At 47.9% G+C, this 21720-nt stretch overlaps 1 protein-coding gene across 1 annotated transcript in view; it reads right to left on the bottom strand.

The window, feature by feature from the left end:
- LOC137456757 (TOG array regulator of axonemal microtubules protein 1-like) overlaps window positions 1-21587 on the bottom strand; it is a 36128-nt gene extending 14541 nt beyond the window's left edge. The window contains exons 1-12 of the mRNA XM_068168360.1: window positions 20052-21587; window positions 16306-16462; window positions 14641-14769; window positions 13103-13399; window positions 11837-12102; window positions 9727-9944; window positions 6605-6699; window positions 4771-4869; window positions 4192-4358; window positions 3784-3889; window positions 2690-2824; window positions 696-849 (exon numbers count right to left, since the gene is read on the bottom strand). Coding sequence (XP_068024461.1) covers window positions 696-849; window positions 2690-2824; window positions 3784-3889; window positions 4192-4358; window positions 4771-4869; window positions 6605-6699; window positions 9727-9944; window positions 11837-12102; window positions 13103-13399; window positions 14641-14769; window positions 16306-16462; window positions 20052-21509 — 3281 coding nt within the window. The 5' untranslated portion in view covers window positions 21510-21587. The remainder of the gene's footprint in view (window positions 1-695; window positions 850-2689; window positions 2825-3783; window positions 3890-4191; window positions 4359-4770; window positions 4870-6604; window positions 6700-9726; window positions 9945-11836; window positions 12103-13102; window positions 13400-14640; window positions 14770-16305; window positions 16463-20051) is intronic.
- Between the last annotated feature and the right edge of the window lie 133 nt (window positions 21588-21720).

Raw genomic sequence — 21720 nt, 5'->3', positions numbered from 1 at the left:
CCAGTTTGCACTTTCCCTCTTGAAGCTGAACAGGCAGCAGCAGTGTAACCCCATTTCACCAATCAGAGCACAGCAAAGCCTTCTATTCCATGAAAGATGTCAAGAAGGTATTGGTGAGACTCTCTCCAAAGCAGACCTTGTACTGAGACATCTCGACAGTTACCTGAAATGAGGTTGCAGTAAGGCTGCTGTTGATGTCTTCCCCCAATTAGCTAATGACAGAAAAAGAGGACATGGCCTCACATTGCACCAGGGGAGGTTTGGGTTGAATACTAGGAACAACTTATTTCCTACAGGCATTGGAACAGGCTGCCCAGGGAAGTGATGGAGTCACCATCCCTGGAAGTATTCAAGAAATGTGTGGAAATGGCACTTTTGGGACATGATCTAGTAGTCATTGAGGTACGGGGTTGATGGTTAGACTTGATGATCTTAGAGGGCTTTTCCAACCTGAATGAGTCTATGATCACTAAAGTCTCTGAAAAAGATGATTAGAGACACTTCTAAGTCTCTGAAAGCTCAGCTCTTAAGCTTCAACTTACAAGAACTTTGCACTGAAACTGTTTTGCTCCTCTATCATGAGCAACCCTTCTCACCACTTTTGATGTCTTCTCCATTCTGTTAGTTTTAAGCAAGTTACCAAAATAAGCACCTTTTATAGCATATTCAGGTTGTAAATGGATGTTTACACCTACCAGTCCTCATCAGCTAAAAGCATCAAGGCTTCTGTGAGTGCAGCTTCTGGTTTTAGAAAAGGCTGAAGCTCTGATGGGTCCATCACTTCTGGGCTGTGAGTGACTGATAGGGCCTGGTCTTTATAGCGTCCTTGTGTCCCAGGAGACGTTTCATCTGCAAAGACATCAAGCAGGAGACATATCAGCATGATCTGATGAAACTAATTCACCCCAAGGAAGGGAATAAAAAGTTTGAGGTGTAGACTGCTGCTACTAAGGGCTCTCAAAGTGAGAACTGCATTCTTATTTTCACCCTCAGGGTAGTGAGGGCCTGTCCCAGGATGCCCAGAGAGGTGGTAAATGCCCCATTGCTGGAATATCTAGATCAGGTTGTTTGAGCCTCTGAGCAACATGCAGATGTCCCTGCTGACAGCAGGGGGGTTGGACTGGAAGACATTTAGAGGTCCCTTCCCACCCAAACCAGTCTGGGATCCTATGAGCCTTGATTGCTCAGCATTTAATTCACATCAATAAACTGTTTTCCAAATAACCAATCCTGATAACAGTCAGAGCATACCTCCTAACTGAGACTTTTGGCAAGGGTTGCTTAGCCTGGAGGAGGCTCAGAGCAGATCTCATTGTTGTCTACAACTACCTGAAGGGACATTGTAGCCAGGAGGGGGTTGGTCTCTTCTCCCATGCAGCCAGCACCAGAACAAGAGGACACAGTCTCAAGCTGTGCCAGGGGAGGTTTAGGCTGGATGTTAGGAAGAAGTTCTTCATAGAAAGAGTGACTGGCCATTGAAACGGGCTGCCCAGGGAGGTGGAGGAGTCACTATCACTGGAGGTGTTTAGGAAGAGACTGGATGGTGTGCTGGGTGCCATGGTTTAGTTGATTAGATGGTGTTGGATAATGGGTTGGACTCAATGATCTCAAAGGTCTCTTCCAACCTGGTCTATTCCGTTCTATGGAGACATGGAGGACAGGAACATATTTGACAGGACAAGAGGGAACATTCTCAAGTTGGACCTGAGGAGGTTTGAGCTGGAGTTGTTTGATGTCAAAACAGTGGAAGCACAATGCACAGTGGAACCACAAAATGCTGTGGTAAGACACAATCCAATAAAAAGCAGGGAGCCATTTCAGAAGCTCTGAAGACCTTTGACCACCATCAGACAGAAGAGATTGAATTTGCTGTCAAGATGAGAGGAAATGGCCTCAAGTTGCACCAGAGGGGTTTAGGTTGGCCATGATGATCAATTTCTTCCCCTTGAATAATGTCAAGGCCTCACCCAGGCTGCCTAGGGCAGTGGTGGAGGCCTCATCCATAGAGTGGCTCCAAAATGGTGAAAATGTAGTACCGAGGTACATGGTTTAGTGGTGACCTGGCAGTGCTGGGTTAATGGTTGGACTGGATGATCTTAACAGTATCTTCCAACCTTAATGATTCTGTGATTAATCAATCATTTTGGTACAATGAGGAATGAGGCAACAAAAAAACCTCTCATAGATTCATATTCACAGAGTGGTTTGGATTGGAAGGGACCTTAAAGATCATCCAGTTCCAACCTCCTGCTATGTAATTTGATGTTAATGTATTGGCTGCTTGTGAACATAAACACTTGGAATTCACAGCAGATCCCTGTCACCATAACCTCAAGTTACTGCCATTCTGTGGAAAAAAACAGAGTCATGGAGAGGTTTGGATTGGAAGGAACTTTGAAGATCATCTAGTTCCAACCCCCCTGCCATGGGCAGGGACACCTCCCACTAGGCCAGGTTGCTCAAGGCTTCATCTAACCTGGCCTTGAAAACCTCAAACATTTTCCTAACATTATAGATGAGAAGTATTTCAAGGGACTAATGAAGAGGTCAATCTCCTTTTCCCACTGCCCCCAAAGCACTCACCTTCCAGAACACCTCAGATTTATCCATTGTACAAGTAAATCCCATTAAACCTGGCTGTGTTTTGGAACTGTCCCACTACACATATCCAAATATTCTGACAGCTTACCACAATCTAGCAAGGCTGAACATTTGTTCCTCTTCAAACTAGATGTTCTCTTTAATGAGGGATTGAAGGCCACATTTTCTGAGGTCAAACACACACTTCTTGACAGTGTTAAGGTGTCCCCACGGAGATTTAACTCTAGAAAACAGAATGATATGTCCAAGCAACAGTAAACCAGAAATAATCCTTTGTATCCTAATAAGAGGAAATTTCCTGTCCTAACTTGTTCTTTGGAAAATTTCTTAATTTCCCATAGGCACTTTACTCTCTCTGTTATAGTGGTCATGAAGGTATTGGGTAGAAGGCTGGACATGATCTTAGAGGTCTTTTGTAACTTAGGATCATATTATTTGTTTTATAGAATCATAGTATCAGTCAGGGTTGGAAGGGACCACAAGGATTATCTAGTTCCAACCTCCCTGCCATGGGCAGGGACACCCCACACTAGATCAGGCTGGCCAGAGCCTCATCCAGCCTGGGCTTAAACACCTCCAGGGACAGGGCCCCGACCACCTCCCTGGACAACCCATTCCAGGGCTTCACCACTCTCATGGGGAAGAACTTCCTCCTCACATCCAGCCTGAATCTCCCCACCTCCAGCTTCATTCCATTCCCCCTAGTCCTATCACTACCTGATATCCTGACAACAAATGACTGAAGAGTAAACTGCAGGTTAAACAAATTCTGATAATACCTGAAGTCATGCTGAGCACTCATGGGATACGTTCATAAGCATGGAATTGTAATTTCTATTTCAGCAGCACTGACAGGGTACTGTTCACCTAAACACTACTCCTCAGTGCTGCTGTCCTCAGCATCTTCATAGCCTCCACTGGTGTCTCTCTCCAGTAGTTCCCCGCCTCTCTTGAACTGGGGAGCCCAGAACTGAGCCCAGGACTTCAGAAGTGGCCTCACCAGGGCAGAATAAAGGGGGAAAAGAACCTCCCTTGACCTGTTGGCCACACTCTTCTCCATGTGCCCCAGAATACCATTAGCCTTGGCCATGAGGACATAGTGCTGCCTCATGGCAACCCTGTTGTCCACCAGCACTCCTAGGTCCTTCTCCAGAGCTGCTTTCCAGCAAATCAACCTCTAACCTTCAAGGTCTTTGACTTCCTGATGTTCTCTATGATTGTGTTCTTTTTCTTCCTTTTTCCTCCGCCTCATCTTTTCCTGGGCCGATTTTGACATCACAACTTTTGCCTGCAAAACAGTCATGCCCCATGACAATAGGCAAATTTTAGTACACAAATCACTCACCAATTACCCAGTTTGCAGAACCCCAGAATCCCAGCATGGTGGGGATTGGAAGAGACCTCTGATGATCATCCTAATCCACCCCTGCTTCTAAAGCAGGAACACCCAGAGCAGCTTGCCCAGGATCACAATGTCCAGCTGGGTTTTGGAAGTCTCCACAGTAGGAGACTCCACAACCTCTCTTTCTTTATATTGTCATATAGATAAGACCAGGAAGTGAGGCAGAAAAGAAGCTGTGAAGTTCTCACCTCTTTTCCATTTTCAGTGAAAAAATGGGAAGCACTCTTCTGCTGGATGCTTCTCCCACAGATCCCTGCTGATGGCTCAGTCTTCTTCACAGCTTGGTCATCTCCATTCACTACACATGCTATGGACTGGCTGTGTGCTGGTAGGGAAGGAGGGCTCCCAAAAACACCTGGAAGGCAGATCACATTGTATCTTCAGCAAAGCAACCATACTATTCAGCAGAACTTAGTTAATTACACTATTAGTGCAAATTTCCACTCAAAAGTGCTCTTACTTTGCTCTGCTGAGTAGGAAGAACACAGCTACCTGTGTGCACACTGGACTAGAAACAAGACCTAACCTTCATCCTTCTGACTTGAGATGTTCTATGATCTTTTGCTGCCACTCTTGGTTGTTGGAATGGAGCAGCAGATCCCATAACTGCAACATTTTCAACCATAACTTGGATTATTCCTGTCTGAACTGGAGACTGTTCCATCCAAAAAGGTTTCTTCTTTTCCCACTCTAGGTTTGAAGGGACATTTCCCTTCACTTTAATACCCTGATGAGATACAGAAGAGAGAATCTGGGGTTTGCAATACCTTTACCAACAATTGCAACTGCATCTTCAGGCAGGACAGCTGGTGAAATGAAATCCAGATTGTTCCTCTGAGGAAATCCAGATGTTGACTCTGCAAGGCCTTAGAAAAAGAACCAAATGACACAATGTAAATCATGAACTTCACCTTTTGGAGCATGATTTGTTCTTCTACAATGTCATCATATACTGAGAGCTGTACTTATGAGACCTGCAAAGACTGGAGAGCTAGGAAGAGGGAAACCTCATGAGGTTCAACAAGGGTAGAGTCCTGCACCTGGGGAGGAACAACCCCCTGTACCAGTACAGTGAGAGGAGACCTGCTGCAAAGCAGCTCCAATGAGAAGGACCTGTGAGTGTTGGTGGAAAAGAAATTCCCTTTGAGCCAGTAATGTGCCCTTGTGGGCAAGAAGGCAAATGGTTTGCTAGGGGGCACGACGAAGAGTGTGGCCAGCAGGTCAGGGGAAGTTCTTCTCTGTCTCTACTCAGCCCTGGTGAGTACAGGGATGGAGTCCTGGGTCCAGTTCTGGGCTCCTCAGCTTAAGAGAGACAGGGAACAACTGGAGAGAGGCCAGTGGAGGCTGCAGAGATGCTGAGGGGCCTGGAGCATCTCTGTGAGGAGGAAAGGCTGAGAGACTTGGGGCTGTTGAGCCTGGAGAAGAGCAGAAGAGACTGTGGAGCCTCCTTCCCTGAGGAGTTTCCAAAGCCACCTGGACGTTATGGTTCTGGACAGGCTGCTGTGGGCGCTCCAACCACCAGCACACTAGGATTGTGTGATGAGCCAAACTCAGTCAGCAATAGCAGCAAAGGACTTCTCCCTACCCATGAGCTGCACAGGTATTGCACTGAGCTCATGGGTCACAGCCTGTCAGCTCTCACAGGGGGTCTGATGCTGAACATTCAGGTCAATTAAGTGGCTCAGTGACCAAGTGCTGCTCATTGTTTCACAGCAAAGGTCAGCTTCTCACTGCAGGTCTTTTCCTATCAGGCATGGGCAATCATTAACCACAGCATGTATTACGAAACAGCCCCAGGTCTCTCAGCCTTTCCTTCTCACAGAGATGCGCAGGCCCCTCAGCATCTCTGGAGCCTCTACTGGACTCTCCCCAGCAGTTCCCTGTTTCTCTTGAACTGGGAAATCCAGCACTGGATCCAGGACTCAAGCTGTGGCCTCACAAAGTCAAAGCTAAGGGGATGTTTGCAATTACCTGTGCTTCACTGGAAGCATGAAACACAAGAGAATCACTTAACTGCAATTTCCTACCAGACAAATAGCTGCTTGAAACATTTCATCCTTTCCTTCTCTTACCCAGCTGGTGTCCAAAGAGTCAGGTGACTTTTTATATCTCTTGCAACCCAAACCATTCTAGGAAAATGATGATTTCCCAGTTAGAATCACAGAATTGCTCTGGTTGGAAAAGACCTTTGAGATTGAGTCCAGCCATTCTCTAAACCTGCCCAGGCCGGTGCTAAACCACGTTCCTCAGCACCACATCTCTGCCTCCTTGAAACACTTCCAGAGATGAGGATTCAACCACCTCCCTGGGGTGTCTGTTCCAATCCTTGAGAACCCTTTCAGTGAAGGATTTTCTTCTAATGTGCAACCTCAGCCTCACCTAGTGTCACCTGAAGGCATCTCCTGTCATGCTGTGACTTGTTCCTTGGGAGAAGACACCAACATTAATGCATTTTACCCTGCCATAGAAAGGCAGAATCCTTGGAGCTCCTTCTCACCTGTAGTCCCACAGTATTATCCAAATTTCACCAAGGGACTCACCAAGTGACCATTCTGTTAGACCAGTGAAGCAAGAAATGAATTGAATAGCAGAGTGTCCTACCTGTGCTGGAGTTAGGTTCTGCCACATCTCTGCTTCTTGCTGAAGGCACTCTTGCAGGCTGTGATTTGCTACCAAGAAGAGGAAAGGTGTCTGACCTGTGAAAGTAGACACCAAATGTTTAGAGGCCCAAGTCTACCCACCAGCCCAGCTAAATCACACCTTGCAGCAAAGGCAACAGATCTCAGCTTCTCCTCCCTAATAGAATGGGATTAACCAGGTTAGAAAAGACCTTTGAGATCAAGTCCAACCTACCAGCCAACACCATCTAATCAACTAAATCATGGCACCAAGCACCCCATCCAGTCTCTTCCTAAACACCTCCAGTGATGGTGACTCCACCACCTCCCTGGGCAGCATATTCCAATAGCCAATCTCACTTTCTGTGAGGAACTTCTTCCTAACATCCAGCCTAAACCTTTCCTGGTGCAATGTAGGCAGTGGACAAGTATCTCCAGTGTGCTTCCACCAATGTTCACACTGGGTAGAAGAAACAAATTAATTCAGTAGATCTTGCTGCCTGGGGAGGTGGTGCAGTCACCACCTCCACTACTCTGGAGGTGTCTAATAAAGCAGCAGATGTGGCAGGCTGGACACGTTTTAGTGGTCATTGGGGTGTTGGGTAAAAGGTTGGACTAGATGATCTTGAAGATCTTTTTAAAGCTTAATTATCCAAAGATTCTATGAAACTCTTTGACAAGGAAGTCCATGATTAAGAACAGCACAGAGAGAACTCTCAAGAGTAAGCTTTATGCTGGACTAAATATAGCATATATTTGAACAGCCATGTTTGGTCAGGGATGGATGATACTGGTGGCGACATCCACCAAGCTATTTCCAGCACTGAGCTGTACTCAGTCTCTAACACAGGTATTCACCAAGACAATGCTGGTATCTGCAAGACAATCTTGATACTTCATTTTCAAACTGCTCCATTCAAACTGAGTGACCTGCAGTTGTTCAGCCTAGAGAAAAAGAGGCTGAAGGGAGACCTTTTGGTTCCCTAAAGGGAGGCTGGAGCCATGTGGGGTTTGGTCTCTTTACCCAAGGAACAAACAACAGGACAAGAGGAAACAGTCACAACAGAGGAGTCTTAGGCTGGACATGAGGAACAGCTTCTTCCCCAAAAGGGTTCACATGCCCTGGGACAGGCTGCCCAGGGAGGTGGTTGAATCCCCATCCCTGGAGGTGTTTCAGAAAGGCAGAGATGTGGTGTTGAGGAACATGGCTTAGCACAAGACTTGGTAGAGTTAGAGAATGGTTGGATTCGATGATCTTAGAGGTCTTCTCCAAACAAAACCTTTCTGTGATTCTCTATGTGTATCACAGAGAACAGACCCAGAGCCCTGCACTCTTGCCTGAAGAACATTGCACAGAGATGCTTACAGTCTTCACATTTTAGGTATTCTAGCAATGGCCATGGTGGTGTTGGGTTGATAGTTGGACTCAATCATCTCAGAGGTCTTTTCCAACCCAAGCAATTCTATAGTTCTATGATTTTAATGTGGTATTCTATGGATTACTTTGGAAGCTGTGATTCAGCTTGTAGGGAAGTCACCTGTCTAGAAATTAATTCTCAGGCTGCAGGACTCTGGAACCTGAATCATTCCAGCTCCCTCTCTGTGCCCATTCCTTCGTTACATTCCAGGCTATAATAAGAAAGCTTTCTCCTCCCTGTTAATTCCTTCTGACTCATGTTCAGGCTGTGGTACACAGACCTCCTCTGGCAAGTTAAAGTCTTCATCAAATATTTACTAACACTGGTAGCACTGCACTGCCTTCTGTTCCCATGGCTGCAGCAGGGAACTGCTCCAAAGTAAAGCCAGAAGAAAGCAGGATCAGAGAATCACAGAACTGTTTGGGTTTGAAGAGACCTTTGAGATTATCAAGTCCAAGCACTGGCCCAGAACTGCCAGGTCACCACTAAGTCATGTCCCTCATCACAACATCTCCACAGCTTTAAAACCCCTTCAGGGACAGGGACTTCACTATTGCCCTGGGTAGCCTGAGCCAGGCCTTGAAAACCTTTTTGGGGAAGAAATTGTTGCTCATGTCCAACCTAAACCTCCCCTGGTACAACTTGAGACTATTTCATTTTGTCCTGTCCCTTGTTCTCAGGAGAAGGGACTGACCCTCACTTGGCTCCAACCTCCCTTCAGAGAGTTGTAGAGAGCAGTGAGGTCTCCTTTCAGCCTCTTTTTCTACAGGCTGAACAACCTTAGTTCCCTCAGCTTAGTTCCCTCCTCACCAGACCTGTTCTCCAGACCCCTCACCAGCTTCACTACCCTTCTCTGGACCTCCTTCAGCCCCTCTTGGAGTAAGGGCCCCAAAACAGAGCCTGGGACTCAAGGTGTGGCTTCACCAGTACTGAGCACAGAAGGACAATCCCTGCCCCAGTCCTGATGGCCACACTATTGCTGATCCAGGCCCAAATGCTGGTGACCTTCTTGGCCATGTGGGCACACACTGGCTTACCTTCAGCTGCTTTTAACCAGCACCCCCTGGTCCTTTTCTGCTGGGCAGTTTCCAGCCACTCTGCCCCAAGCCTGGAGCATTTATGGGGTTGTTGTGATGCAAGTGCAATACCTGGCACCTGGCCTTGTTGAACCTCATCCCATTGTCCTCAGCCCATTGATCCAGACTAGACAGTTTCCTCTGTAGATCCCTCCCTACCTTCCAGCAGATCAATACTCACACCAAATTTAGTGTCACCTGCAAACTCACCAAGGATGCCTCAATCCCTTCATCCAGACCACTGATAAAGATGTTAAACAGAATTGGCTCCAGCACTGAGTCCTGGGGAACACCACTAGTGACCAGCAACCAGTTGGATTTAACTCCATTCCCTACCACCCTTTGGGCCCAGTCATCAGCCAGTTTTTCACCCAGGGAATCATCCACCTATGAGCAGGCAGAAGCAGACAGTTTCTGCAGGAGGATGTTGTAGATGACAGTGTCAAAGGCTTTACTCAAGTTAAGGCAAACACATCCGCAGCCTTTCCCTCATCTACCAAGGGGGTCACCTTGATGTGGAAGACAGCAAAACCTATCACAGATCTGTAACAATGAACTAACAGCAGCAGAGACCATGAGAATTTCAGAGTTAAGACACAGGTTGCACTCACATTCTTCTCCTTCTCTGGGGGATGGTGGACACAGGAGAAGTCAGAGACTCCTGGCTGTAAACTCCACTCTCGCTGCAGGAGGAAGCCTGGGATGGGGAGCCCACAGAGAGGTCAAGGGTGAGAGCAGAATCAGGGCTCTCGAGCACCGAGATGTTGCTGCTCAGCTTGGCCCTTTTCTTGGCCGCGCTGTTGCGGAGAGATCGAAGGGAGTTCTGCATCTGAAAGGGGTTGGAGACAAAAGGGAGGCTTTAGCAACACCTTGAGAAAAGCTTTTGTAAGGCACAGAAAGCACGTTGGAGAATTCAGTGCTCACACCTCTGCTGGGCAACCTGACTGACCATTTCACTTGATTATACCCCCTGCTCTGCCCTGGTGAGGCTACGGTTGGAGTCCTGGGTCCAGTTCTGGACTCCCCACTTCAAGAGAAACAGGGAACTCAGGGGACAGAGTCCCATAGAGGCCACAACAATGCTGAAGGGCCTGGAGCATCTCTGTGAGGAAGAAAGGCTGAGAGACCTGGGACTGTTGAGCCTGGAGAAGAGCAGCCTGAGAGGGGATCCAATCAGTGCTCAGCAAGAGCTAAAGGACCTGTAGGGGACAAGAGGATGGGGCCAGGCACCTGTCAGTAGTGCCCAGAGACAGTACAAGGGCCAACAGGCATTAACTGGTTCCACCTCAACATGAGGAGAAACTTCCTTGATGTGAGGGTGCCAGAGCCCTGGAGCAGGCTTTCCAGAGAGGTTGTGGAGTCTCCTTCTCTGGAGGGATTCCACACCCACCTGGGCAAGCTGATGTGGATAATCCTGCTTTAGCAGGCTCCTCTTTTTCAAGCTGAACCACTCCAGGTCTCTCAGCTGCTCCTCACCAAGCCTGTTCTCCAGATTCTTCACCACCTTTGTTGTCCTTCTTCAGACCTGCTCAATATCCTCTTGGAATGAGAAACCCAAACCTAAACCAAGTATTTGTGATGTGGCTTCACCAGTGCTGAGACAGGAGGACAATCACTCCATGGCCACACTAAATAACCCATCAGGCCTCTGCAGTATTTTTCTAAGTCCCAGACTGGAACAGCTCTTTCCTATCTCTCCAATATCAGAGACACCTCAGGGGTGGAGTGAGAGGGTCCTTCGGCATGTCCTGGGCACAGGGATTGCCAGAAGCTGTCCCCTGTGCACAGGAGGACCTCACCAGACAACCCCAGCAGCTGAGAAGCAGCCCTGTGGGATCTACAGCTATGCTGGCTGCAAAGTGTTCGATGGGCCAGCAGAGGGAGACAAGAAAACAACTCTGTTCAATGAGCCCCTGGACTCTCAATCAAAATCTCTCAGGCAGAGATTTTTCCAGATATTTAATATTATAGACACTGAATACTGTAATAGTTGAGTAGGACACTCGAAACACTGGCCACTGAATACACACAAGTGGCCCACGGAGTGAGGGAGCTCCTGGAATGAGTCAAATGAAGCTTCATCAAGGAGGTGATTTTATATTTTTAGCCTTTTGCTGTAACTAAACCCAAAACCTTCACTTAAATCTGGCACACAACTGAAAATTAAACCAAGAGAATGACAACAGAAGAAGCTGTATAAAGGGATCAGCTGTGCTGATGTGCTGTGATGGAAGTGGTCAAGGCCAGGTTGGATGAGGCCTTGAGCAACCTGGTCTAGTGGGAGGTGTACCTGCCCATGGCAGAGGGGTCAGAGGTAGTTGATAAGGCCCCTTCCAACCCAAAGCATTCTATGAATCTAAAATAACTGCAACTTCAGTTGGTCAAGAAACACATGGACATGGCACTTTGAGGCTACGGTGGTGTTGGGTTGATGGTTGGTCTCAATGATCTGAGAGATCTTTACCAACTGAAACAATTCTATAATTCTTAGACTTTGGCTCTGAGAAAAGCAAGGGAAATAAAGCTCTTTGGACCACACCATATCATTCAACACTGAAGTTACTGCTTTGCTTAGCTTCTATTACACACCCAAGAGTATCTTGCTGAAAACCTGCTCTACTGATGACACCATTTAAGTCAGAGGTGGTATTTTCTGGCTCCTTGAGCCTACCTCACAAAATACCAACAGTTAAAAGTGTGTGATGTGATATCTGAACCAACCTCTTCTTGGTCCACTTCCTCATCGTCAACATTTAGCCCAGAGAGATCAGTTGCAAGCTTCCCATCTGTGTCACTCAGACAGGTGTCCTCAGGCTCTTGGTTCCTCCACCTCAAAACATTCAGCTCCAGCTTGTCTGGCAGGGGGCTGGCGAGGCAGGGAATGGGGGGCACAGGTCTGCTCCCATTCAGGCCCCGGCAAGAGGGTGGGCGTCTCACCAGGGTGGGCTTGAGCTGCAGAGGAGAAAGGTTCTCCTGCGAATCCGCCCCTGAAGAGGACACAAGCAGATGTCAGCCTTTTATTTACTGTTATAAATACAGAATCCTAGCATGGTTTGAGTTGGAAGGGACCTTACTAACCATCTAGTTCCAACCCCCCTGCCATGGGCAGGGGCATCTCCTACTAGACCAGGTCACTCAAGGCCTCATCCAGCTTGGCTCTGAACACTTCCAGGCTTGGAGCCTCCACAGCTTCTCTGGGCAAACTGTTCCAATACCTCACCTCCCTCATGGGGAAGAGCTACTTTTTAATGTGTCATCTAAATCCAGCCTCTTCCAATAATAGATTTCTGGGCAAATACTAAAAAGAAATCAGATTAGTTGTTTAAACAATGGCAAATACACCTAAAACTATTTCAAGTTAACCACAAATCCGGGGTTCAGCTTTGGGCCCTTCACTCCAAGAAGGACACTGAGAGCCTGGAGCGTAGCCAGTGAAGGGCAACAAAGGTGGGAGAAGGTCTGTTGAGGAGTAGCTGAAGGAACTGGGGTTGTTCAGCCTGGAGAAAAGGAGGCTGAGGAGAGACCTTCTGTCTCTCTACAGCTCCCTGAAATAAGGCAGGAGCTAGGCAGGGGTTGGTCTCTTCTCCTAAAAACCAAGTGACAGGACAAGAGGAAATGGCCTCAAGTTGCATCAGGGGAGGTTTAGGCTGGACATGAGAACCCATTTCTTTCCCTTAAGTGTTGTCAAGGCCTGGCCCAGGCTGCCCAGGGCAGTGGTGGAGTCCCCATCCCTAGAGGGGTTTTCAAAGCTGTGAAGATGCAGTGCTGAGGGACAAGGCTTTGTGGTGAGCTGGCAGTGCTGGGTTAAGGGTTGGACTTGATGATTTAAAGGTGTCTTCCAAACAAAACAGTTCCATGATTCTAACTGCAATTGGGACACTGCATAATTCCCTGTTCTCCTGCCACAGCAGGTTGTCTGATCAGTGCTGGTTGCCACTCAGCATGCAGACCTGAAATCCATCTTCATCCTGTTGATTCCATTCCTACCTGTACTGTCTCCTGGCTTTGGACTGAGCAGCGGCTTCTTTGAACTTGGCTTGGGCAGTCCTTCAAAGCTTTTAAGAGGCCAGGAGTTTGAGAAGCTCATGGTATTATCTTGTGATGTCTTTGGAGAGTCAGCTGGAGAGGAGAGGTGCTTGGGGCTGTTCCTGGGTGATGACAGAGGGTAAGAGGGCAGGATGAAGGTACCCTGGCTTGTGTTAGGACCTTGTAAGGTCATAATGTGCTGTGCTTGGCTGCAAAAAATTCTCTGAGTCTTGCTGGAAAAACTTAGGCTGGTACAACCTGAGTGAAGAAGAAAGGAGCACTGTTGGTGATTAATTTCAGTGACTTTCTTACAACAACAATTATAATGAAGCAGTTGTAATGAAAACATAACAGACAGCTAGCCAGAAACTGGAGGTCATAATTTTCACTCAAGGAGACACCTCAGCTAATTTCATTCTGCAAATTGTCTTGTCCCTCAAAACACTAGAAGCACATTGAGAACACGTGGTTCTGCTGCTCACTGCTCCAGATTCCAAGCCTGCACAGCACACAACACACTCTCAAAACCCAGTGACACAGGAGTGGAAATAAAGCACAAACGTTGCAAATTCTACCTCCTTCAAAAAATAAAACAAGTAAAATCCACAGCTTATTATTCTGCAGCAACCCAAATGGAATGATCAAATTTTGGGCCTCTCACTCTGAGCAGGGCATTGAGGTGCTGGAGTGTGTCCAGAGAATGGCAATGAAGCTGGTGAAGAGTCTGGAGAACAGGTCTGGTAAGGAGCAGCTGAGGGAACTGGGGGTGTTCAACCTGGGGAAAAGGAGGCTGAGGGGGAAACATCATTGCTCTCTACCACTCCCTGGAAGGAGGTTGGAGCCAAGTGGAGGTTGGTCTCTCCTCCCTACTAACAAGCAGTGAGACAAGAGGAACATGGCCTCAAGGTGCCCTAAGGGAGCACCCCAAGATTGGAAATTAGAAGAAACCTCTTCAATTAAAAGGTTTCTCAAAGACTGGAACAGGCTCCCCAGGGAGGTGATTGAATCCCAGTCCTTGGAGGGGTTTCAAAGAGGGAGAAAGGTGGTGCTGAGGGACACAGTTTAGCACCAGACTAGGTAAAGACAGAATGGTTGGACTCAATGATCTTGATGGTCTTTTCCAACCAAAACAATTATGTGATTCTATAATTTGGACCTAGACTGTGCCCCATGAAAGGCAGATGCTCTCCTCTTTTAACCCTCCACATGAAAAGGAGAAGTTTTATGAAGTGTAGATCTGACATCTTTATGGAATCACAGATTACACTGGATTGGAAGGGACTCTTGAAGGACATCCTGTTCAGCAGGTACATCTGCAAGTAGATCAGGTTGGTTTTAGTACTATTCACTACAAATCAAAGCAAGGTCTGGAGAATTAAAAGCTTTACATGCACCCAAACTGTCTCCGCAGCACACCCAGGTCTCCTCCATTCAGCCCAGACATGAGACCTCTCCAGAGTAGCACACACTGAGATAGCACCCAGCTGGAACCAACCTACCTTTGTCTGGCTGACAGTTATTTAACCCTAAAAACTGCAAATCTGAGTCCACACTACCACTCTTGCCACGTGTGTGCCCAAGAGTTCCACACTTCCCTGAAATTTGGGGCTGATGGGAGCCAGCAGCACCTTGCAAAAGAAAAACAGGACAAGGTAGTGGATAAATAGATCACACATGGCATTCAGTAAAAAACATACAATGATATGTAAGAGTAGATTAACTCTTTGTCTAAGTACCAGTGCAAAGCAGAACTACTTGTAAGAGTTTCCAAGCAACCTCCTAATGCTGTTCACAGACACAAACTAGGAAAATGGCTGGTCCCTCTTCCAGGGCACTGTTTGTAGCTGAGGAGAAGAAAAAACCCAGCAGGATCCTTTCTTGGAATACATGCCAGAAAAGGAAAAAAAAACCCACCCTAAAATACCAAAAGGCAGCAAGTTTCTTTAGACTGATGTTGCCCAGTGTAACAGTGAGTACTCTTGGCACACCACACATCACAGCTCCTCAAGGAAAGGTGGGGGCTTAACCCACTGCCAAGAAAAGAGAAGTCAGGTCTGGACTTGCCCAGTCTTTTCACAAGCCTTTTGGCAACTCAAATCCACACAGTATGAATTAAGTGGGGCACTACAGCTACAAACTCCTTCAGGCCTGCTTTTCACAAACAGGGCATTTTTCACTCTCTCAAACCATCTCTAGAGCTCACTCTTCCCCCAGCTTTCCCCCCGAGCTGCTTACGCAAAGCCAAACAAGCAAGCACGCAAATTCAGAGCAGATATGCAAGGGTCTGCTCTCCTGACCAGCATACAGGAGATAAACAGGACCTCCCTCACATCCTGGCTGGTTTATGGTTTGGTATTTCATGCCCTGCTGCCACCACTATCAGCTAACTCCTGACAACAGAAATTTTGTAGCAGCTCTAGACAGCTACTCCTGCTCCAAGTCAGTAAAACTCTCTCTCTCCTATTGATTCACTGCTTTGACTGAAATCCCAGTCACAATTTCTGTTTCACAATTCCTGTTGTACATTAGAGAGTGAAAGAACATTGCCCAGATTACTTTCTTCAGGAGTAGCGCAGCCAGGAGATCAAGGGAGGTTCTCCTCCCCTTCCACTCTGCCCTAGTCAAGCCACATCTGGAGTCCTGGCCATTGTGATCCTGGGCAAGCTGCTGTGGGTGAGACCCTGCTTTAGCAGGAGAGTTGGACTGGATAAGCTCCAGAGGTCCTTTCTAACCCCCAAAATGCTGTGTTTTTTTCCCCCCAATTCTCCAAAAGCAGCAGGAAGTTCTGTAACTCAGAGATATCCACAGGCCTTTTCTTCAATACATCTGTTCACATAACCACACTTCTTTTTTCCCTTGTTTTGGTCTTGTCTGCAAAAAAAAAGCTGATTTCTAGATCTCTTGCAGTGAAAATCTGTCCACTGGAAAAGTGGAGACTAAGCTTGGAGCTGCTAGAAGTAGGAAGAGGGCTAATGCTGCTTGCTTCAGCCATAGCAAAAGCCCTGTGCCTAGCACTCCATTCCTCATAATAATTGCAAATAAATAACCAAACAAATAACCAAGAAATGATAAATCTTGCTAATGAAGCTACCAATTCAAGCTCAGGTTCTTCTAAATCTCTTTTTCAAACAGCAGGTCAAAACCTTCAGTGTGTGAATACTCACCAGCACAAAGAGAGGACTGCTCAGAGTTTAAATCTAGACTGCTTTGCAATAAATTCCTTGAAGTTCTTTTTCTACTAAAAAATAGTTCATCAGTGACTGAAGCTCCTTGAGAGTGCCTTAGCTTGGGAGAATGGAGAAAATCATTGGATGCAGAGAACTGTAGGGAAAAGGAAAATAAAGAAACACTGATGTGTGTGAAAAGAGCAAACAACCCTTTTCTGTACAAAGGGCAGAATCACCCACGTAGCTTTGCCATCTAGACCCCACCACTGCCCATATCGGTCCCTCTTCACAATAAAGCTGCAGAAACCACTGCTGAGATGATATTTTCTTTGGGATCAGCTATGGTGTGACCAGCAGGACCAGGAAAGTGATTGTCCTCCTCTACTGGGCACTGGTGAGGCCACACCTCAAATCTTGGGTTCAGTTTTGGGACCCTCAACCAAAGAAGGACATTGAGGTGTAGGAGCACATCCAGAGAAGGGTTGGTGATGGGTCTGGAAAGGAGCAGCTGAGAGACTTGGGGTTGTTCAGCTTGCAGAAAAGGAGGCTAAGGGGAGACCTCATTGCTCTCTACAACACCCCAAGGCTGGAGCCAGGTGGAGGTTGTTATACTCTCCAAAGGAACAAAGGACAGGACAGGAGGAAGGTGTTAAGGTACCCCAGGGGAGGTTTATGTTGGACACTAGAAGAACCTTCCTTACTGAAAGGGTTCTCAAAGGCTGGAACGGGATGCCTAGAGAGGTGGTTGAATCCCCATCCCTGGAGGTGTTTCAGTGAGGCAGAGATGTGGTACTGAGGGACTTAGCATCAGCCCTGGGAGAGTTCAAGAATGTTTTTTAAATCTTTATAATATTTACTTCATCACATCCTATCTTAAAAATGGGATGGTTAATAGATTGTTAAAGTCAATATCTTGTTTATGGTTATGGACTAGAGCTAAAAACATTTAATTTTCAAACCCAACTTCAGGTCCCTTCCAAGAAAAGATGATTTGGAAGATGCCAGCAAGACACACACAGAAGCCAAGAGAAATTCAATCTCCAGTTCTTACCAGTGAGAATCCTCCCAAAAATCACCTTCACAACTCAAACTCTTAAACTACAGGTCTCTAATTCTCTCTCTCTAAGATTGTCCCTCCTTCAAAATGAATAAAATAACCCACAGATAGTTCCTCTGCTGTAGTGAATGGCTACAGTGAAGCAGCCAATTCTCTCTTATTTCCAGCCAGTGCTTTAAAGTCCCCACCAGTTCCCAAAGGGACACCCCGGCACGGAGAGCCAAGTTACACAGCCACGTAGGCTGAGGCTGCTGGAGAAAACAGCATCCCTGCTCCTGGGAAGGGTTTTGTGGTCAAGATAAACCACAAAAATGTGGCCTTTGCCTACAAAAAAACATGTTCCAGTTTGCTTTTACAGGTTTCACAAACTCCAGGTTCAGCAGGCATGGCTGAAACCATCCACATAATGAGTTAAAGTCTCAGCTGCAGCATTTGAAGCAAATCCACCAAAATGCTCAAAAGCTCAAAAGTTGACATAAATCCTTCCTTCCTGAAAGCCAGGATTGGACTTTTTCATTGGTCTTCAGGTATCAGACTCTCATTTAAGATATTTCTGCAGTTAAAGCAGAGAAGAAAGACTTGAGGAGCCTTGATACAAAAGGGACCAACAGCCACAAACCTGAGCATGGGAAGTTCCATCTAAACATCGGGAGGATCTTCTTCACTTGGAGGGTGGTAGAGCACTTTTGGTTATCACAGAACGGGTTGGAAGGGACCTTAAAGATTTCAGTTCCAACCCCCTGCCATGGGAAATCTTCAACTAGAGCAGTAGAACTTCCTTACTTTTGAGGGCAGCAGAGCACTGGAGCACTTTTGGTTATCACAGGATGGTTTGGGTTGGAAGGAAACTGAAAGATCATCTAGTTCCAACCCTCCTGCCATAGGACATCTTCAACTACAGGAGGTTGCTCCATGTTGCCAGTGTAGTGAGACCACCTTTCTGAGTGAGATCATCTACAGATAGGTAAGAAACCAAATCAATTTCAAAAGACTTCAGAAGTCACAGAAATGTTTTATCAACAACCCAACTTCACATCACTGTGTTTAACCAAACCCTTGCGGGCAACCTGCTTTATCTACACTGTATTTTAAGCACACATTAACTTACATCTGGTTTACTTCCCACCTTATCTGATCAGCAAAGTCTAGACATGCCCTTGGACAATCCCTGTGTGACACAACCATAAAAACACTGGTTAAAAAAAAAAGGGGGGGGAACCCCCCCCCCAAACAACAAACCAACAACTGAATCCCAGCTTTAATCATTAAGCTCATGTCATGCATACTTTCAGCTACAGAATGACTCCAGAAGTTAATTTTTAAGCAAATTCATTCCAGAGGAATGTCTGAATTAATCATTAATTTCTTACACTGGCATGGACCAGCCAACTACCCAAATTTTATGCATGGAATAGTTAAGACAAGATACAGAGATAGCTTGCTTTCTACACCATCTCCCCTCCCCACCTCAACTTCAACTACTAATTGTCCCAGTGAAAAGAACCGCAGAATCGTTTAGGTTGAAAAAGACCTTCCAGATCATCAGGTCCAACCACTCTCTAACTCCACCCAGTCTGGTGCCAAAATACATCCCTCAGCACCACATCCACATGGCTTTCAAACAACTGCAGGGATGAGGATTCAACCACCTCCCTGGGCAGCCCTGTCCCAGTGTCTGAGAACAACTTCAGTGAAGACATTTCTTCTAATGTTCAATCTAAACCTCCCTGGTGCAACATGAGAACATTTCCTCTTGTCCTGTCCCTTGTTTTTTGGGAGACAAACCCCAACCTGGCTTCAATCTCCCTTCAGAGAGCCATAGAGAGCAGTGAGATCTCCCCTCAGCCTCCTTTTCTCCAAGCTGAACAACCTCAGTTCTCTCAGCTGCTGCTTATCACACATGTTCTCCAGACTCTTCACCAGCTTTGCTGCCCTTCTCTGGGCCTGCTCCAGCCCCTCACTGTCCTTCCTGGAGTGAGTGGCCCAAAACTGAACCCAGCATTTGAGGGGTGGCCTCACAATGAACAGTAAAGGAGGGCAATTGATGCTCTACTCCTGCTGGCCACACTATTACTGATCCAGACCAGGATCAGCCACCTGAGCACTCTGCTGGCTTATCTTCAGCCACTCATGATCAACATTCCCCAGTCCTTTTCTGCCAGGAGGCTTTCAGCCACTTTGCCCCAAGTCTGGTGTGTGCATGAGGTTGTTGTGACACAAGTGCAGGACCCAGCACTTATTTGACCTCATAAAAGGCTCACAGAGCCCAGATGACAAAACCCCCAAACCTAACCACCACCACCAAAAAAAACCAACCCACAAAACAAAATAATTATCAAAACAACAAGACATAGAAGTGCTAAGTTGCCTGGCTCCTGCTGCTGTTAAATCTGACAGAAGGAGTTCTCAGATTTGCCTTCCAAGATCCACGCAGGTACAGAGATCGCTGCACACAAAACATCAGCAGCATTAGCCACACCTCATAAATACCCATCACTCAACAAGCCTTTGACAGCTTTCACTTCTCCCCTTGGAACACAGACTCCTTGAGGGTGGAAAAGACATTCAAGATCATCGAGTCCACCATTTAGCCATTCCCCCAAGCTCCACATCTACATGGCTTTTAAACACCTCCAGGGATGACGTGCCTCAGAAGAAAGGAGCCCCATGAGATGGGAGTACCTACCTGCTCCACACCCTTTGTACAAGAAACCTTGACTCCCAGGCCACCTTCCCTGTCTTCACTGTGCTCGTTTTCCCAAGGCAGTTTGGATTTCCCTTTACCTGCACTCAAGACTCTCCTTGGACTTACTCCTTGGTCACTATAAGCTCCGTGTGGGCTGGAGCTCTGCAGTCCATCATCCCTGGGGTGATACCCACAGTAACTGTGGGCACTCTGAGTCCTGCTGCCCATTAACAGCCAATCTGTATCTGCCCCAGGGGGCAAACAGGACCCCCTGTTCTGGCCAGATGATGGCAAGGACACAGCATACTCTACAAAGCCTTGGTCCACCAGCTTCGGCAAGGTCTTCCTGGCCAGCCTGGCCTGCACTGCGTGCATTACCCCATCCCCATTGTCCTCAAGCTCCACAGCATCCACAGCCTTGAAGAGAAGGCTGGTTTTGCCTGGGCCCATGGATGAGGCCAGCACAGCAAACGCTTCCAAGGCAGCGTGACGGACCCTGCGCTTGCTGTCCACCAGTGCTGGAGCCAACCCAAACGCCAGCTTGCCCAAGTCCAGCTCCTCACTTGGGTAGGTGAGGAGGGCAACAATGCAGATGTTGACTACCTCCTCACGGACTTTGGAGTTCTTGTGCTGCAGGTACTCCTGCTTCAGCAGCAAGCCCAGAACCTGCTGAGGACCTGCTGCCTTCATCAGCTGCAGGAGCAGGTGGTTGTACTCCTGCCTGATGGCCACCTTGTTGTCCCCCAGAACTTTAGCAGCAGCTGACACCAGCGGTGTTAGGAAGGCCTGGACCTGGTCACCCAGATGCAGGGCCAGCAGATGGATCACCTCCAACGCCCCCAGCACCACCTTGAAGTTGGAATCATCGAGAAGGGTGTACAGAAAGCTGATAAGCCCCAGGAGGCTGGGGGCAGGAGTGGAGATCACTGCAGACCGGCTGGCACCTCCAACGACCCTCTTCAGCTCCTCCACGGCTTGTGTCCGGTTCTTGTAGTCCTCCTGGTCCAGCAGGCGAGCGTGCAGCTCCGGCGGCAACAGCCCGAACTTCAAGCCGCTGCAGCCGGGCTGGGCGAGGGGCGGTGATACCGCGTCCTCACCGACCACCCGGCCCTCCAGCTGCCTCTGCGGGCTGGTGGGTGGCAACGGCTCCGTACCGAGCTCCTCCTCCTCCTCCCGCTGCCCTATGGGACAGACTAGGCTACGGGAGAGCTCACCCAGACCACAGCGGGAGGCGGGCGGAGGCGTGGGGACACGCAGGGAAACGGCGACGGGAGAACGATAGGGGCGGCCGGGCCCGCGGCGCTTCCCACGTAGAGGCCCCCAAGGCAGCTCTACAGTAATATCAGCCTCGCCCACCATCCTCCCAGGGCTGAGGCACGGAGGGAGCCGGCTCAGCCCACGCTCAGTGCCTGCCGGCTCCTCCATGGCAGGCGGCCGCAGAGCGAGGGCGGCGGCCATGGGGCCCCGGCAACGCCGAGCACCACAACACCGCCGTCGCCAAGCGCCGCCGCGCACCGTGCCTGCGCGGGACCTACCACTGCAACGAGGACAGGGGAAAGAACGACCGGAGCACGCCTCACTACTCCTCTCTTATCACATAAAATAATGCCCAGCACGGTATATCTCGGGTTCTACGACACAAAAATGAGAGAGGAGAGCTGATGGTGGC

The sequence above is a fragment of the Melanerpes formicivorus genome, unplaced genomic scaffold (genome assembly GCF_026170545.1).
Source record: "Melanerpes formicivorus ecotype bairdi unplaced genomic scaffold, bMelFor1.0.p_v2 SCAF_136, whole genome shotgun sequence".
Taxonomy (NCBI): Eukaryota; Metazoa; Chordata; class Aves; order Piciformes; family Picidae; genus Melanerpes; species Melanerpes formicivorus.
Note: the sequence above shows the minus strand (reverse complement) of the source record. Positions and strands in the feature narration are given on the sequence as shown.